We start from the raw sequence: 20547 nt of genomic DNA, 5'->3' as shown, positions 1-20547 counted from the left end.
AGCAGGCCTACCACACAGTAAACCTGATGACTGCTTTCATCTGAATTATCGTCTTGCGCCCCTGCTACCGGCGTGTCGTCATTCCAAGTGACGTCATCTTCAGCCATAGCAGCGGCCCTACAATCTAGAGCATTCGAGGTACCATCTTTTTTAACCTTTTAAGAATAGTTTCGTTCCAGACTATACAGTCCAAACAGTGTCAACATATTCCCAAATGGTTTATGACAATGGTCTCTTATATTCCCAGTTGGAGTATGTGTAGCAGAAGTCACTCCTTTCGAATAAAGCTGCGTAGAAGAACGTGCCAAGCCACCAGCTGATAACTACAGTATGTTACAAGTTGTACTTCCGAATGTAATTCATAGTGACTGGAAGCATTCTTTTAATAACTGCAGCTATTGAAAGACAGACCCTTATTTTTAAGTATATTCAATGCTTTTTCTCTACATTTATCATATCAGGATTTACCTAAACAGCTGTAAATGAGATAAGAGAGACCACATTGTTTAGGTTAGGTATGTTATCGCCCGGATAGTGCCAAAAGTTCCAGGACAGAAAAAATAAAAATAAATTACCAGAAAGTTTGCCGCATTTATGGATATCTACAGGTGTGGCAGTAATGCATTTTATCATCAAAATGTTTAACCCTCGAACCAGTAGTTGAAATAGCTCTAACCGGTCGGTGTGCACCACACATTTGCAGTATCTGATGTATGTCACCCTGACAGATGTATTATTCATTGAATATACACATATAATACACTGAAACGTTCAGCATGAACTGGACTATTTGTAAAGTGGTTTGCATTTACCCTCACTGTAATATTTTAAAAAAAATTCCGCCCCTTTAAAAGCCCCTCAAAAAAATCAAAAATATTACTTACACATCAAATTACTAATCATACATACATACATACATACATACATTATCATTATAGACTGTTATGCCTTTCGACCTTCAGTCTGCAAGCCTCTGTGAATTTACTAAACGTCGCCACAATCCTCGATTTGCAACTGGTGTTGTGGCCTCATTTAGTTCTATACCTCTTATCTTTAAATCGTTAAAAACCGAGTCTAACCATCATCGTCTTGGTCTACCTCTACTTCTCTTACCCTCCATAGCAGAGTCCATTATTCTCCTAGGTAACCTATCCTCCTCACATCACTAATCAGTTTTTCTGAAACTTTTTAAAATATACATTTTGTAGAGAAATTAATTCTGATGATAGGCATGCAAATTCTAAGTGAATAGTGTTAATACTTTAGGAATTATTCTATTAAAAAAAAAAAAACGATAGCTGATAGAGCTCTAACCGGGTGTTCATAACCTACCTCAGGTGGCACAACACTTATCCATTATGCTGCAGTAGGCCTTAAATTTACAGATGCATTTAATTTTATTAAAGTATCTTCATCATTTAAATCCAAAAATGTAGCCATCGTGTGTGCACAACACACAGTAAACCATGAAAACAAGTCACAACAAAATCAACACGTGTTTCAAAGCTGTACGAATTGCGACCATTTGTTTCAAAGATGTCACACATAAATGGATGTATTTAACACCGAAACATTCCACATTCCAAAGAGAAAACATACCTGATGAATGCTGCCATCTAACAGAAATATTCACAACTTCTTCTAGCTGTATTTACAGGTAAAGTAGACCTGAAGATCTATCGTCAGCGGCGGTTGAGATAGGTGCACACCTGCCGATCTATCGTCAGCTACCAGTTCGAGGGTTAATTTGTACGTTCGTTGTCTCCATTTTTTTATTAACACATCATCAGCTCGATGTGTTGAGCAGAGCATTCATCCGACCACTTTGCACCAGTTGTCCACTTCATATCCCGGAAAGTCCCAAAAGTCACAATGCTTTTTTTGGAAAAGTCTCGTTTGTGCGCGTCATCATTATAATAATAATAATAATAATAATAATAATAATAATAATAATAATAATAATAATTATTATTATTGTTTCCTCATCCCAAGGTGGTGCAGCTCTTCTTTAGACACGCTCCCAGTGGAGGGGAGTTACATGTACCATTTTTACAGCACATCAACCTTCGTAAATCTCTGGCAGTACGGTACCGGGAATCAAACTCAGACTCTAAAGAACGGCAGCTAATTGTGCTAACCATTAAGCTGGTGAAGATTCTTAACTATAAAACACATACATATAGCATGACTGATGCATGCCTGCAATGCGCGGGTCGGACACGAAACTAATTATTATTATTATTATTATTATTATTATTATTATTATTATTATTATTTGTTAGGTATGTTGGGTGAGTAAATCAATCGCTACTGAAAATGAAAATCCACGGCCACTTTCCAGTCATTTGACCGGGTCAAGAATGGAATGAATGAAGCCCCCATCTAGCGGCGAGGATACGAAATTATTATTGAGTAGTTTTTATCACGTTTTAAACCTACTTCTCTCCAAAAAATATACCTATATTGCCTCGAGTTAAGAGATATTAATCAATCATTTTCTTAATGATTTTGCCTGCTATATTAATAGCAACAACTGTGAATATTTCTCGACTAAAGTAAACTTGTTTCCTCATCCCAAGGTGGTGCAGCTCTTCTTTAGACACGCCCCCAGTGGAGGGGAGTTACATGTACCATTTTTACAGCACATCAACCTTCGGAAATCTCTGGCAGTACGGTACCGGGAATCAGACTCAGACTCTAAAGAACGGCAGCTAATTGTGCTAACCATTAAACTGGTGAAGATTCTTAACTATAAAACACATACATATAGCATGACTGATGCATGCCTGCAATGCGCGGGTCGGACACGAAACTATTCACCTATTTGTGCGACGTCATCAGAGCTGCAGTAAACCTGTGCTACGGAGGCGGACATTCTTAACCACGAAACACAGATGTACCGCATGACTTTGATGCGTGTTTTCATTGCATAGACGAAACTATTCACAAATTTGTGTGATGTCATCCGAGCTGCAATAAGACTTGTACCTGCTTCGAAGCGGAATCTTTGTTCTTGTCTGTTGAATTACGTTGCGGGGTCTTGTATGAGATATTTGTTTTTTTCATTTTCTTTGTCTCGAAAAGCCAGGGGGAGTCTAATACGCAAGGGGGTCTAATACATGAGTAATACAGTATATGTATATATTATAAATTCCCAAAATTAGTATGGAATTGTAAGTTAATAAAAGAGAGATCGAGAGAACTCACATTACAACAGAAGCATGCTGAATGATAAGACATGGAGGAATAGATTTAAATGAAGAAGAATCACATTTTCCCCAACATGCCTGGAGCTGGATAAGGAAAACTGATGATGATGATGCTATTTTTTTTTGCTACTTGCTTTACGTCGCACCGACACAGATTGGTCTTATAGCGACGATGGGACAGGAAAGGCCTAGGAGTGGGAAGGAAGCAGCCATGGCCGTTATTAAGGTTCAGCCCCAGCATTTGCCTGGTGTGAAAATGGGAAACCACGGAAAACCATTTTCAGGGCTGCCGACAGTGGGATTCGAACCTATTATCTCCCGAATACTGGATACTTGTCGCACTTAAGCGACTGCAGCTATCGAGCTCGGTATGATGATGATGATGAAATATACTTCTATTGAAACTTATGCTTTCCTAGCAGAATAAATATGGGATCTGCAGTTTCACAACATCTATAATGACAATGTTAATAGAGTTGGTCCCGGGAAGCAGGGGACTAAATATTTAGTTAACAAATACAGTGGAACCTCGAATCTCTGGTTTTGGGAGGGACAATGGGAAAAAATGTTCAATATGGGAAAATGGCAAATCAGAGAACAAATTAAAACCATCAACAATTTGGCTAAACATCACCATAATTAAATATGTATAATTATGGTCTAACAAATACTCTTAAAACAAACTACAGCCCTAATGGACCTTGGCCTACCAAGCGACCACTGCTCAGCCCGAAGGCCTGCAGATTAGGAGGTGACACATGATCAGTGTGATGAATCGTCTCCGCCGTTATTCTTGGCTCTCTAAATCAGGATCGCCATCTCATCACCGTTAGATAACTCCTCAGTTAATGGTAATCACATAGGCCAATTGGACCTAGAACCAACCATCATATCCAGGTAAAAATGCCTGACATGGCTCGGAATTGAACCCGGTGCTACGGGTGAGAGGCAGGCAAGCTAGAAAACACGGCCGGCTTCAAACAATAATTACACGAGTTAAAAATCTCGATACTTTACATTCAGTTTTAAGCACATTATATACAAAAGTGCCCAACATCATTGCAAAATCTTTTCTTTCTTATCTTCCATTGTAATTTGGTCACCAGTATACTGTTTGTAGTAAGTTTCTGGAAATATTGTAGCGTGTAAATTAGGCCTATATCCACTTTTAAAGGTTATGTTGAACTCGAGAATATAATTTCAAATATACGTGTCAAGTCCCAGAAGGTCTCCAATGCATTAAATATTCAATTCTGCCCATCACTAATCACAAGCAGATTGGAAAGAAAAAAAACCCATCAAAACTCCAGGAATTTTGGTTTATTCATGACTTACAACTAAGCTGGAAAGTGCGCTCGCTGAACAAGCCAGTGCGAGAGGAAAATGATGCAAGTTTTTTAAATGTTACGCTGTGCAAATAAAACGATTGCTTTTATATACGGACATTTTAACAAACAAAAACCGTAAAAATCCCCATCTTCTATTAGGACGAAAACAGTAATGGCTTTACATAATGTAGGCCTAAGCTGCAACATCTCTTCTGGTCTAGAGAACATAAACGTATCCGATCATTAGTAAAGTAAAGCCCAGCGACTAATATTTAGTGCCCCGTGGAAAGTGCCGAATAGAAAAAATAAAAAATGAACATCTAACCGTGGACCTAATGTAGACGTTTTACAAGTACAAACACTTGTCGAAACACGTTCCGTCTCAAAGTAGAGCTAATAAGAAGATGTACAATATTAGAAGGATCCACCTTTCAATACTTCGTTGTAAGTTGAACTAAAAAGAAGTCACAACTTGTTTATTGGGACCGGTTTTGACACATTATCAATCAATCAATCAATCAATCAATCAATCAATCAATCAATACTGATCTGCATTTAGGGCAGTCGCCCAGGTGGCAGATTCCCTATCTGTTGCTTTCCTAGCCTTTTCTGAAATGATTTCAAAGAAATTGGAAATTTATTGAACATCTCCCTTGGTAAGTTATTCCAGTCCCTAACTCCCCTTCCTATAAATGAATATTTGCCCCAGTTTGTCCTCTTGAATTCCAACTTTATCTTCATATCGTGATCTTTCCTACTTTTATAAACGCCATTCAAACCTATTCGTCTACTAATGTCATTCCACGCCATCTCTCCGCTGACAGCTCGGAACATACCACTTACATGTCATAAACCTCATTTTAGGTCCGTATTGAAAAATTTTTAACAGTTCAACAATAATAAAGGTGTTTCAATTTATTCCACCTATTCAATACTTATATTTTCACTTATAGTTGTTACATAATTAAATTCTTAGTTACATGGGACATGTTTCGCCCTCAATTAAGGGCATCTTCAGCCTAAATACAATAATCAAAAATACAACTAAATTAAAAGTGGAAGTTAAATACAATCATCAAAAATACAACTAAAATAAAAAGTGGAAGTTAAAAGTTTAGTCTGTTATTAAAATTCGGAACAATAAAAATGTGAAAAATGATAAAATAAAAAGATGCTAATGGAAAACTGTCTTATGATTAAACTATAATCTTGTCGGAGACTAAAACTTCTATTAAAATTCTAATTAAAACAGTTCATATAAAATATTGGAAAATCAAAGTGGTAGTAATAAAAAGCCAACGACATGAGGGCGTGTACACAAGCATAAACTTGATTGTCATGAATACAATCTTTTCAAGACCGCTGATGAAATTCGTAGCAAGTAAGGCAGAAGCGTCTATTGAAAATTTGTAAGAGGCCGTTAGCACCGGTAGGTAATAAAATGGCTGAATCCTTGCCAGAAAATGTCAACAGATGCAGAAATAAGTTTTCTGTAAGAGAAGGAAAAGAAGAAATAAGAAATTGAACGTAAGGAGAGAATTCAGTCTTACATAATTTTGAAACAGATGAGGACTTACATGTAAGTGGAAGTTGTTATTTGTTAACTACTGTTGAGTTGGTTGCTGCCCGTCTGTTGGCTCTGAGTCTGGTGTTATAACTATGCTGCAGAGGCGGTAGTGAACTCGGAGGGGAAGGAATAGGGGAGTGCGGAAGGGAGGAGAGGATGGGTGGAGTCAAATGTGACGAGGCTGACAAAGGGGCGGAGTCAACTGCATTGCTGGAAGTAGGCCTAATATCTGTAGGTATGGGAGGAGTATTAGGGTTTGAAGAATTAAATATATTAGGTATCCTAAATTTATTCGAACTAACTGACTTTAATAATTCCGGCATTAATTCATGTAGCATACTTTTATTGTCCGTGGTTTCATTGAGATTCTTTTGCTTATTGTACGTCTGATCTAAATAGATGTATAAACTTTCTAATTCGTTCAGCATTCTTCCTTTTTGTATGTTTCTAATTATCGCTAAGTCTTTCTCTATGGATTCAAATCTGTGACCAGTCTCCCTCATATGCAAACTCATCGCTGAGTATTTCCTATGTTTTTCCGCGTTAACATGTTCCATGTATCTTGTCATAAAATTTCTCCCAGTCTGTCCAACATATGAAAAATTACACTGAGTACATTTAAGTCTGTATACTCCCGATCCTAAATAACGATTCTTATCATCATTAACTTTTTTATGATTAAAGAATATGGACTGGTTAGTATTAGTAGTTCTAAAAGCTATATTAAAATTATGTTTCTTGAATACGCTAGTAATCTGGTGTATAGCTGGATTATTAAAAGTGAATGTAGCATACTCAGTTTTTTTGGTCTTTTCTGGTATCAGATTCGTAGATAATTTGTTCTTAATTTTATTGATTAATTTGTTGATCATTTCTATTTTGAAACCATTTTGTTTAGCGAGGTATCTAATATAATTTAATTCTTTCTTCAAATTCTTGGGAGATAGAGGGATTCTAAGTGCTCTATAAATTAGACTGTGAAAAGATGCTTGTTTATGTGAACTCGGGTGTAAAGAGGAATTGTTTATAGTTGTAGATGATTGTGTCGGTTTTCTAAATATTTGGAAATCAAAAGTGTTAACCTTACGCGTAACTGTTATATCTAGAAAATTCAATGAGTTATCGACTTCGTCCTCTCTCGTGAATTTCAAATTAGGTTCGATTTCATTTAATTTATTTAAGATGTCACTAATAGTCAAGAAATCTTCGCACTCCCCTATTCCTTCCCCTCTGAGTTCACTACCGCCTCTGCAGCACAGTTATAACACCAGACTCAGAGCCAACAGACGGGCAGCAACCAACTCAACAGTAGTTAACAAATAACAACTTCCACTTACATGTAAGTCCTCATCTGTTTCAAAATTATGTAAGACTGAATTCTCTCCTTACGTTCAATTTCTTATTTCTTCTTTTCCTTCTCTTACAGAAAACTTATTTCTGCATCTGTTGACATTTTCTGGCAAGGATTCAGCCATTTTATTACCTACCGGTGCTAACGGCCTCTTACAAATTTTCAATAGACGCTTCTGCCTTACTTGCTACGAATTTCATCAGCGGCCTTGAAAAGATTGTATTCATGACAATCAAGTTTATGCTTGTGTACACGCCCTCATGTCGTTGGCTTTTTATTACTACCACTTTGATTTTCCAATATTTTAAATGAACTGTTTTAATTAGAATTTTAATAGAAGTTTTAGTCTCCGACAAGATTATAGTTTAATCATAAGACAGTTTTCCATTAGCATCTTTTTATTTTATCATTTTTCACATTTTTATTGTTCCGAATTTTAATAACAGACTAAACTTTTAACTTCCACTTTTTATTTTAGTTGCATTTTTGATGATTGTATTTAACTTCCACTTTTAATTTAGTTGTATTTTTGATTATTGTATTTAGGCTGAAGATGCCCTTAATTGAGGGCGAAACATGTCCCATGTAACTAAGAATTTAATTATGTAACAACTATAAGTGAAAATATAAGTATTGAATAGGTGGAATAAATTGAAACACCTTTATTATTGTTGAACTGTTACATACCACTTAGTCGAGCAGCTGTTCTTCTTTCTCTCAATTCTTCCCAACCCAAACATTGCAACATTTTTGTAACGCTACTCTTTTGTCGGAAATCACCCAGAACAAATCGAGCTGCTTTTCTTTGGATTTTTTCCAGTTCTTGAATCAGGTAATCCTGGTGAGGGTCCCATACACTGGAACCATACTCTAGTTGGGGTCTTACCAGAGACTTATATGCACTCTCCTTTACATCCTTACTACAACCCCTAAACACCCTCATAACCATGTGTAGAGATCGGTACCCTTTATTTACAATCCCATTTATGTGATTACCCCAGTGAAGATCTTTCCTTATATTAACACCTAGATACTTACAATGATCCCCAAAACGAATTTTCACCCCATCAACGCAGTAATTAAAACTGAGAGGACTTTTCCTATTTGTGAAACTCACAACCTGACTTTTAGCCCCGTTTATCAACATACCATTGCCTGCTGTCCATCTCACAACATTTTCGAGGTCACGTTGCAGTTGCTCACAATCTTGTAACTTATTTATCACTCTATAGAGAATAACATCATCCGCAAAAAGGCTTACCTCAGATTCCACTCCTTTACTCATATCATTTATATATATAAGAAAACATAAAGGTCCGATAACACTGCCCTGAGGAACTCCCCTCTCAACTATTACAGGGTCAGATAAAGCTTCACCTACTCTAACTCTCCGAGATCTATTTTCTAGAAATATAGCAACCCATTCAGTCACTCTTTTGTCTAGTCCAATTGCACTCATTTTTGCCAGTAGTCTCCCATGATCACCCTATCAAATGCTTTAGACATGTCAATCGCGATACAGTCCATTTGACCTCCAGAATCCAAGATATCTGCTATATCTTGCTGGAATCCTACAAGTTGAGCTTCAGTGGAATAACCTTTCCTAAAACCGAATTGCCTTCTATCGAACCAGTTATTAATTTCACAAACATGTCTAATATAATCAGAAAGAATGCCTTCCCAAAGCTTACATACAATGCATGTCAAACTTACTGGCCTGTAATTTTCAGCTTTATGTCTATCACCCTTTCCTTTATACACAGGGGCTACTATAGCAACTCTCCATTCATCTGGTATAGCTCCTTCGACCAAACAATAATCAAATAAGTACTTCAGATATGGTACTACATTCCAACCCATTGTCTTTAGTATATCCCCAGAAATCAGATCAATTCCAGCCGCTTTTCTAGTTTTCAACTTTTGTATCTTATTGTACATGTCATTGTAATCATACGTAAATTTTATTACTTCTTTGGCCTTAGTCTCTTCCTCTATCTCGACATTATCCTTGTAACCAACAATCTTTACATACTGCTGACTGAATACTTCTGCCTTTTGAAGATCCTCACATACACACTCCCCTTGTTCATTAACTATTCCTGGAATGTCCTTCTTGGAACCTGTTTCTGCCTTAAAATACCTATACATACCCTTCCATTTTTCACTAAAATTTGTATGACTGCCAATTATGCTTGCCATCATGTTATCCTTAGCTGCCTTCTTTGCTAGATTCAATTTTCTAGTAAGTTCCTTCAATTTCTCCTTACTTCCACAGCCATTTCTAACTCTATTTCTTTCCAATCTGCACCTCCTTCTTAGTCTCTTTATTTCTCTATTATAATAAGGTGGGTCTTTACCATTCCTTACCACCCTTAAAGGTACAAACCTGTTTTCGCATTCCTCAACAATTTCTTTAAACCCATCCCAGAGTCTGTTTACATTTTTATTTACCGTTTTCCACCGATCATAGTTACTTTTTAGAAACTGCCTCATACCTGCTTTATCAGCCATATGGTACTGCCTAACAGTCCTACTTTTAAGACCTTCCTTTCTATCGCATTTATTTTTAACTACCACAAAAACAGCTTCATGATCACTAATACCATCTATTACTTCAGTTTCCCTATAGAGCTCATCTGGTTTTATCAGCACCACATCCAGGATATTTTTCCCTCTGGTTGGTTCCATCACTTTCTGAATCAGCTGTCCTTCCCATATTAACTTATTTGCCATTTGTTGGTCATGCTTCCTGTCATTCGCATTTCCTTTCCAATTTACATCTGGCAAATTCAGATCTCCCGCTACAATCACATTTCTTTCCATGTCGTTTCCCACATAGCTGACTATCCTATCAAATAATTCCGAATTCGCATCAGTGCTACCCTTTCCCGATCTGTACACTCCAAATATATCAAGTTGCCTATTATCTTTAGAAATGAGCCTTACACCTAGAATTTCATGTGTCTCATCTTTAACTTTTTCGTAGCTTACAAATTCTTCTTTCACCAGAATGAAAACTCCCCCTCCCACCTTTCCTATCCTATCTCTACGATACACACTCCAGTGCCATGAGAAAATTTCTGCATCCGTTATATCATTTCTCAGCCATGATTCAACTCCTATTACAATATCTGGTAAATATATATCTATTAAATTACTTAATTCTATTCCTTTCTTTACAATACTTCTACAGTTCAACACTAACAATTTTATGTCATCCCTACTTGATTTCCAGTTCCCTCTTCCCTTATCACCGCTCCCTAGGCCATCCCGTTTCCCTGAATGTACCTCCCTATTACCCTTCCAAACAAATTTCCTAACTTATACGTACCACTGCGGTTTAAATGAAGGCCATCCGAGCGCAGATCCCTATCTCCTACCCACCCATTAGGATCTAGAAATGTCACTCCCAGTTTCCCAAATACCCACTCCATAGTCTCATTTAAATCCCCAATCACCCTCCAGTCAGTATCCCTCCTACACAGTATTCCACTAATAACAATCTCCGCTTTCTTAAACTTCACCTGTGCTGCATTTACCAGATCCCACACATCTCCAACTATGTTGGTACTTATATCAGCTTGCCTTACGTTGTTGGTACCAACGTGAAACACTACCACCTTCTCCTTCCCCTCCTCCCTCTCTTCTACTTTCCTCAACATCTGCCTCAACCTAATTCCTGGATAACATTCTACCCTGGTTCCCTTTCCTCCACACACTTTCCCCACGTGTCTAACGATGGAATCCCCCATGACCAGAGCCTCAACCCTACCCACCTCATTTGATCCCCTCCCCTCCTGGTCAGCCCTATCTTTCCTGATAGCTGCAGAAGCTACTTCCTCCTCCCTTTTCTCCTTCCCATGACCCTGTTCCACCTGTCTTTTCCTATCCTCTACTCTACGTTTCCCTTTCCTACCTTTTCCCTTCCTCCTACTTCCATGCATCTCAGCAACAGTTCCCTGTCCCTCATCTTCCCTCTGTTGTTCTACCTGGAGTGACTCGTACCGATTTCGCACAGACACCTGTCCTGAATTCTGATCCTGAATAGAGCCCTTGGCCTGCAATCTCCTTCCCCTTAGAACATTAGACCACCTGTCTTCTACAACTCCTCCCTTTCCTTCCCCTCCCTCTTGTACACCTACTGTAACCTGTACATTGTTTGAGGGAGTCCTATCTTCCTTCCTGTCTTCTGTGAGAATCCTAATTATCTCCCTCAAACTTTCCAACTCCTCCCTCATACCCCTCAATGCCTTACCACACCCACAATAAGTACACTCGCGCTCCTTAGCCATTCTTTACGGGGGAAAAATTATAAATTAAAAAAAATAAAGTAACTTATTTGCAAAAAAAAATAAATGAACGGAGGGATATATTTTCTGGGATAGTACACAACAATAAGGTAATTAATATACGACTACACTACAATACTACTTAGTCGTGCTCTATTTTTTTTAATCCTACAACCCCTAACAGGATAAAAACTGCTGTTAATTACTGAATATCGAAAGTAATACACAAGAACTACACAATTCCAAACTGCAATTAAGCCTATCCTAATTTCAACAATATTTTAGTAAGAGTTTCTACGGATACCTCTACTACACCAGTACTACACAAATATTTTACAATAATAAAATAAGCACACTAAATTCTAATAGGATATTACTCGTATACTACTGTACAGTACACTACAGTAATTTTTAAACTACTTTCAGACGTATCCTAATTACGATATCGGTACCGTACCGTATGTCACTACTAAGCACAACAGAAATGAAATTTGCAAGAACTACTGTACTCAAAGATTACCAACGAAGCTAAATGCTTAGACAAATTATTATTAGTATTAGGGTCTAATAGATACAATCGAAAGATAACACACGAATATAGCAGGCAAGATACGGCACTATCTAAATGTACCGTACTGTATCTACACTACAATGTATCTACACTACACTATACTGCGTTTGGTTAAATGCTTAAGTATGAAAAGGATTGCCGTACACGAAGAAAAACACAAATATAACTGGCAAGATACTATCTAATATATTATACCTTATCTTCACTACAATTCTACTGAAATGTGGTTATGTGATTATTACAGCTGGTGGATTACTATTATTTTCCCTACTCCACGGGACGGAGAAAAAAAAAAGTGTCCTTAATTAGGCCTACTGAAAAATACGAGGTTGTCTACAATCATTTCTCACATATTTCTGTCAAAACTACTACTACTATTACTCCAGGGACTTGAACTGCAATTACTGGGATATATGAACTTTATTATTATTAGCTAACCGCTCATAAATACTGAAAGATCGAGGAAGCGAAATATAAATTACGGATACTAACTACCTATTCAGAAGTACAAATGAATGGAATACAAGGTCAGCTGATTTTTATTTATATTTACTTGACTACACTACACCCTTTGTTCACGACTGTAGCCAACAATGCAATATTTGAATATGAGGAGCGACAATAATCAATAACAATACAACGACTGTTAACTATTACCATGTAATCTCTTTAACTTCTTTTTAAATGGAAATTTACAGGCGTATCGTGTTTTTTAATGTAGTAAATTATTACCTTCGCGATAGTTTGAACGTATATCTATACGAAATACCGGAGAAGTTGCTGCAGAAGTTACGGTACTATTCCTTATGATAATCTGCCTTTGTAAGTACAACCAACGAACCTACAGATACCGGTATTTACAAATATTTTTAAAGTTAATATTGTTACCTAAAGTATTACCTAAACCTAAATTCGAAACAAGGTGCACCTAGCTAGCCTACTTAACCTAGAAAACGTAATTTACTGAAGACCAACTGAATTACTTGTTACAAAATTTAAATAATTATTACTACTCCCAATTTCTACCAACAAGCACTAAACACCACTATATAAACAGCACTAAATGAATCAGATATACACAAAATTAAGCTATTTCAATAGGTTTTCACTACTTTATCACTACAATAATGCAAGAGCTCTCTCAACAGCCAACCGTTCTCAAGCGCATCCAACAATGCAAGTCTCACAAGTGTCATCATCAGCCAAATAGTAAAGTAGGGCAAGATATAAAGATCTTAAAACAACTAATACATTGTTAAATTAACATTGATTCATATCGTAGCAATTCAGTTAATGTCCAAAACACAATGATCGCAGTCAAGATAGTAAACAGAACATCATTGTCTTGCACCGAAAACAAATATAGTTGAAGTTCACAAGCAGGTCAAGTATGCACTTATGTAGAGTCGTTGCTAGACAGGTCTTGTAATTGAAGTCTTAGGAAAACAGTGTAGGATTTAATTTCGTCAAATTCAAAGTAGATATATCTTGAACAATCAGAAGAATTGCGATGTCTAAAACTGGTAGGTTTAAGAAAATTAGGGGTTAAATTATGCGTGATACACTGTTTGAGAAAATTAATATCTTTGCCCAGCTTAGCAATCTTGATTTTAAGGCCTAAGTAGTTATAGGCTTTAGATTTTGCTTGGTGAGCGTTATCATTTAAAGTTAAAAACTTCATGATCGTTCCGTATTGAATGGAGAAATAAGATCTTTATATCTTGCCCTACTTTACTATTTGGCTGATGATGACACTTGTAATGTGTCGAAACCGGTCCCAATAAACAAGTTGTGACTTCTTTTTAGTTCAACTTACAACGAAGTATTGAAAGGAGGATCCTTCTAATATTGTACATCATCTTATTTCTCTATTCAATACGGAACGATCATGAAGTTTTAAACTTTAAATTAAAGTAGAGCTGTCAAAATACACTCTTGTCTCCTTTCATTTGTTGTAGACACTCTGCTTTACGATTTCCAAGGATTTCCTAAATATTATGAGTGAATGCTATGCTAAGATGGTCCCTTATACAAGTTCACTACGATTGCTTTCCCAGTACAGTACGTTAACATCAAGATCCATGGGTAGGTATGTCATAGCCATCCTTTTGTGACATATGTTTCCTTGAAAAACGCTCGATCGAGGATTTAGCTTTGCTGGGGCTGAAATTTCTGGACGGTTGATCCGAGAAATCATTTTTTCGATGAAAGGATAATGTGGGATTTTTACAACATGATTTACCGTAATTAAGATGTTTGCAGGACCATATAATTTGAATGAATAATCTGAGAAATCGTAGTTTCTGGGAATGGATAATCGAGGTTCCACTGTACATATATAATTTCAATACAATTGAACTAGCATATCTTTTTAGTTTTTTATTGAGTGTGAAAGCACTTCAGCACAAGAATGAAACTTAAATCAGCTGGAAGAAGAGGAGTCTGCCAAGGATATGTTTCAAGACTTGCCCTGGAATAACAGAAAATTTCCAACCTGAAATTTATAGATGATGATGTCCTCATGGTTTCAGTTTATGTTAAGAGACCTGTATGAGGAAAGTGAGCAAGTATGATTACTAAGAAATGACAAACAGCCTCGAGGAATGAATAAAAGTGAGTGGAGGGACGAGGGCAGGGTGAACAGAGAGATCAGCAGAAGAAAAAAAAATCCACAGCCTGTTTCCAGTCATTCCACCGGGTCATCAAATGAAGCCACCATCTTGCGGTGAGGACAGGAATTGTGCCAGCTGCCAAAGCCTGTCACACTCCTCTGAGGCAATGATTAATGAGTGACCGATGAAATGAAATGATATGATATTGGAGAGTGTTGCTGGAATGAAAGATGACAGGGAAAACTGGAGTACCTGGAGAGAAACCTGCCCCACCTCTGCTTTTCCAGCACAAATCTCATACGGGGAGACTAGGATTCGAACCATGGAACCCAGCGGTGAGAGGCCAGTGCACTGCCGCCTGAGCCATGAAGGCTTGATCAGGAGAAGAAATACTGGTCATTTAACTTTATTCTCAAGAATGTTTTTCCATTTAACATGAAGAGCAAAGTGTTTGGCCGATTCTCACGTGTGATGCCGAGACATGATCTGCAACTATAAATGTCTAGTCTGCCAGGAAGAAGTCTACCAAAACAGCATCATAAGACATAAAACCTGGACTAAAGAATGTACAACAAGAAGTTGAGATGGGCTGGACATGCTGCAAGATCCAATGTCCTGAAATGGACAAAGACAGCAAGGAAGTGGTATCGAAGAAGAGAATGTCAATTGCACCTGGAAGGTGATGGGGGATTGATCAGGTTCTAATGACGATAATATAAGTAATTACTTTTCATGTAATATAATTACTCCAGTAAATGACAATAAAATAGCACTTACATGTACTGTAATCATTGAAACTAAAGACCTCAGTTTATGTCTGAAAAAGAATTACATCAAAATACAATGGCAATATGGCCACAAACTTCCCCGTTCCCTTGAACACCAATGAATGTCTATTGATAAGGTTCCACGAAACTTGATTTTCCTAATTGTATATTTTTAAATGTTCTGGAGGCTGCACTGTGCATTACCTGCAGGGCCTGGCTTGATCCAATGAGCTCTGAATCAACAGAGACGAGCCAGTCAATGAGTAGACCTGTTCTTTCAGGAACGGCATCTGTGACGAGCAGGCGGGCCATGGATTCTACTAGCTGCTCCGTCTGGTGTTGTCTGAGTCCTTCGTCGAGCAGGCGGCAGCCAGCCCTCTCCAACTTCAGCAGAGGAGTGTGCTGCAACACTAGATTCAATACAACCATTTATCCAGTTAGGTTTAGTTGTATGAAAGGTGATTTTACTGAAGGAAGTTGAAGACAAGTACTTCCTAAACCATCAATGACAACTATGTGCAAAAGAATAGTTGAGCATTAAAAAAATCAACATACAAGTCCAAGTCAGTTGGTATATATCCATCCGTAAAAGTGCTTTCATGTAATAGTTTATAATAAAAAAATCAACTTTAAAATTAGAAACCATACTTTGAGATTATTCTTTTAATCCTTATAAACATGAATTGTTTTTCACCTCGGTAATCTTATTAAAATAAAAGTACGCTTTACGTAAGCATTAATAGTTTAGGAGTTACCATTTTAGTGAAAGCGTAGGAATGGAAAGAAAGGAGCAAACAAGCAGGCGACTAGAAAGTCCTCGGTAAACTGAACAAGATGGCTGCTGTGTGGTTAGGATTTTGCAGCTGTGAGCCTGCATTCCGGAGATAGTGGGTTCGAATACCACTGTCGGCTCTGAAGATGGTTTACCGTGGTTTTCCATTTTCACAGCAGGCAAACGCTGGGGCTGTTCTTTAATTAAGACCAATCCTGGCCCTTCCCCATCCTTACGTCACCAAAAACCTTTGCTATGTTGGTGAGACGTAGTAAACTGTACACATAAGGAGGGAAGCCAGGAGGAAATGTTCAAAACTGTTCCCATGTGAAGCCCACCAATATTTTCCAAAAGGGTTAAAAGTGAAACCTTTTCTTTCCTCAATCACTTCAGGAAAATTTGTTTAATATTAGTAGTTTTGGTCTAACTGCAAGTTGTACAAACTCTGAGAAAACTATACTGAAACTCAATAGAGAACAGTGACTATACACACGCACAAAGATCCACCCCTACCTACCTCTGATCAATTACACCACCTTGTGCTTCATGCACCCATATGTTGAATGCGTGTCTTCTACTGACAATGAAGCAGAATTACTACAAATTGTAGCATTGGGATGAAAGAAAATGAACAGAAACTTAAAATCCTGCACCACGAATCACATTAAGTTTCACAAAAAGAAAGGTAAATTGTATACCTTAATACCAAAGGTGGACAAGAAGACTGTCAAGCAATATGAGGCTGAATTCAGAAATTCATAACATAAAAAAGGAAATTTTTCAAAACACAATTTGGGACTAAAAAAAGATTAGCTATCTGCTTAGAAACAGTAAAGTTTTCAATTTACACAGTTTTAAACGTGTAATAGATTTGTACATGTCCAGAACTGAATATCTGGTTAAGTTTCCATATTGCACCACTATAGGTAAATCGTACAAACAGATGGCAGCGCCCTAAAGGTGCGTACATGATGAGGAGGGAGGTAGTTTGCCATTGCTTTACAGACCGTAGTAAACCGTTGTTTAAGATCCTTCTATGACCTTGGCATAATTTGTTACAATGGAAAACATTTTTTTCTTCACTTTCAGCTTAGTTCATTTCATTATATATATATATATAATTCGCTTGTTGCATTTGACACTGAACTTGGCCTTCTTTAGAGCCCAAATTTCCCTCATTCTTTGTGAGTGGGCCTGCTTACGCTCCTCTGTCCAAGGAGCACCGAGTCTTCTCTTCGGTTGCTCGTCTCGGTTTAGCCCGTTTGTCAATATTTTCTTGCGGAAGAGATCTCTGTAAAGGGTGTCTTCAGCTGAGTTATGTAGCATTTGCAGGTCTTCTTTGGTATTTCTAAACCAGGGAATTGTGGTTTTGGGGTTTGAATCAAAAAAGTGAAAGATTTCATTAGTTAACTTTCTTCCGTTCATTCTTTTCAGATGACCGTAAAATCATGCCCGTCTTTTTCTGATTGTGTCGGTAATTTTCTTTATTTTGCTGTAGACTTCCTTGTTGGATCTCTTTTGATGGATTCCATTTCTGTACTTTGATCCCAAGATTCCTCTCACAATTTTGCGTTCTTTTTTTCTCCAGTTCTTCAAGGAGTCCTTTGTTGGCATTTAGAGACAGGGTTTCGGCTGCATATGAACTACTGGCTTCAGAACTGTTTCATAGTGACGTATCTTGGTGTTTTGGGAAAGGCATTTTTTGTTGTAGATTGTGCGGGATGTTTGGTAGGCTATTTCCAGTTTGCGTACTCGCTCCTGAAGTGCTTCTTTGTCCAGTCCATTTTTCATGATGATCTCACCCAGGTATTTGAATTTGTCTACTCGGGTGATGTCCCCGTATTTTGTAAGGAGTTTTGGAGGAGCCTCTTTGATGTTAGTCATTACTTTTGTTTTCTCAAACGATATCTGCAAACCAGTTTGTTCGGCAATTTCCTTTAAAATTTCAACTTGAGCTCTAGCGGTTTCTATGTCGTTTGAAAGAACAGCAATATCATCGGCAAATGCTAAGCAGTCTGCTGCGATCCCCTTGGATTTGATTCCTATTCTCAATGGACTGTAGTTGGTTTCCTGTAATCTCACCCACCAGGTTCTGATGATCTTTTCAAGAACACAGTTGAAGAGTATCGGGAATGTCAAAGGAATGCGAGACACATCCGTGGAACTTCACCTTGGATTTTGTATCGGTCAGGGTGGCTCTAATTAATGCCAGCAGTTTATTATTATTATTATTATTATTATTATTATTATTATTATTATTATTCCCGTATCAGGAACATACAATAAACACAGTTTATATAATTTCTGACCAAAACTTGGCCACTTCAAGTGCACTTTCTGTGGTCTGTCCAGGAGGCTGGACATAGTCGACAGTAAAACATGCGTCTTCCCCACGTTCACACTCCAATGCAGCCCCATCTTGCCCGCACCTGATCTCAACCTATTCCGGGATGTCCATGTTAACCAGTCCTTGTCAAGACCAGGAGGTAAAGTTTCAAAAACTTGTTTTCAACCAGGAAGGAGGGAGGGTTTTTTTTTTTGCTAGGGGCTTTACGTCGTGCCGACACAGATAGGTCTTATGGCGACGATGGGATAGGAAAGGCCTAGGAGTTGGAAGGAAGCAGCCGTGGCCTTAATTAAGGTACAGCCCCAGCATTTGCCTGGTGTGAAAATGGGAAACCACGGAAAACCATTTTCAGGGCTGCCGATAGTGGGATTCGAACCTACTATCTCCCGGATGCAAGCTCACAGCCACGCGCCTCTACGCGCACGGCCAACTCGCCCGGTGAGGGAGGAGTTAGCCCTCCATAGTTGCAACCTGGCTTTTTCAACAATGTTCTAAGGAAACTCTTCCTTGATTTCAGTCCTTATGGGTGCGGTTCTTGCACATGAAAGGTGTGGGTTCTTTCCCTATTAGCAGTTATTTCTCCTCAAATAGGGTGTGGTGCTATTTCTGTAACAACCTGTGATTAGAGGTACATCCACCGGATTGGCAGGGCGTACTCTGCCATGCCCCACTGTGATGCAACCAGTTCAACTTGCAGTTCACAGAGAGCTTCTTCAAAAGAGAACTATCCAGCATCATTTTGGATTGTCAGTGTTCTAGTTTGACCACTTTAACCTACGAATGACTTGTAACTTGACAGACCTCCAAGTGCATTCGTTACGGTGTTCTCCATCGATTCCAAGTGGCCAGAGCGAGATCAGCAGCATACAAAAAACTCTCACTGTTCGTTGGTACTGAACAGAGTTGTCCATCACCTGCGCTGTCCTTGGAAGTCGACGAACCTGCGGTTCAGCACGAGACCAGTGACAAACCTCATAAGGCTGAATTCCTTGGTCAGACTATAGATCTTAACTACTGTCAACTGCTGTCAAATCAGTAAACACCACTCCTGTCACCATGTAAGCTTTGAAACCGTCTCCTATAAACTGCATAAGATTAAGTAGTTGTCCTTAACACCTTTTACCACGACGAAATCCAACTTGCTGAGGTATAAGCAGGGATCAATTACAGACAAGAGTTGGTTTAAGATCAATGGGCCAATTTCAGAAACGATGACTAGTTTCAAGCCTTAGACAATGTCTAAGTCGCGCACAATCTTCTACTGCATAAACGTTGTCCAGTCAGTGTTTAGCTAGACGTCGTTTAAAGTTTCAATATTGGTTCGAAAATGGAAACATAAGTATCCTTCGTGGAACTCTTTGCTTCTCGCAACCAATGAAATTCATCGGTGCGCACGCCAAACATTAGTCAGCTGTCATCTTCTTACACATTACTCAAATATGGCTAAGCATGAGCATGACTTGCCCACAGATAAGAATAACGCTTTACCGATCTTGATAGCTGCAGTCGCTTAAGTGCAGCCAGTATCCAGGCATTGGGAGATAGTGGGTTCGAACCCCATTGTCGGCAGCCCCGAAGATGGTTTTCCGTGGTGGTCCACGACTCCTCCATTCCAGTCCTTGCCTTTCCCTATCTCATAGTTGCCAAAAACTTACCCAAAATAGTGGGACAATTTTTTTTTTTTTAATCACACACACAACCTACTTTTTAGTTGTCATTATTATGCATGCTTAC

General features: G+C 38.2%; 1 protein-coding gene across 2 annotated transcripts in view; it reads right to left on the bottom strand.

Moving 5' to 3' along the window:
• Positions 1-20547, bottom strand: part of IntS1 (integrator complex subunit 1) — a 480230-nt gene that overhangs the window by 81096 nt on the left and 378587 nt on the right. For both annotated transcript variants that reach the window (XM_067153509.2, XM_067153510.2), the window contains exon 27: positions 15899-16104. In XM_067153509.2, coding sequence (XP_067009610.2) covers positions 15899-16104 — 206 coding nt within the window. The remainder of the gene's footprint in view (positions 1-15898; positions 16105-20547) is intronic.

Source organism: Anabrus simplex, chromosome 9 (assembly GCF_040414725.1).
Source record: "Anabrus simplex isolate iqAnaSimp1 chromosome 9, ASM4041472v1, whole genome shotgun sequence".
Classification (NCBI taxonomy): Eukaryota; Metazoa; Arthropoda; class Insecta; order Orthoptera; family Tettigoniidae; genus Anabrus; species Anabrus simplex.
The sequence above is the reverse complement of the archived record's forward strand: the minus strand, read 5'-3'. Positions and strand labels throughout refer to the sequence as shown.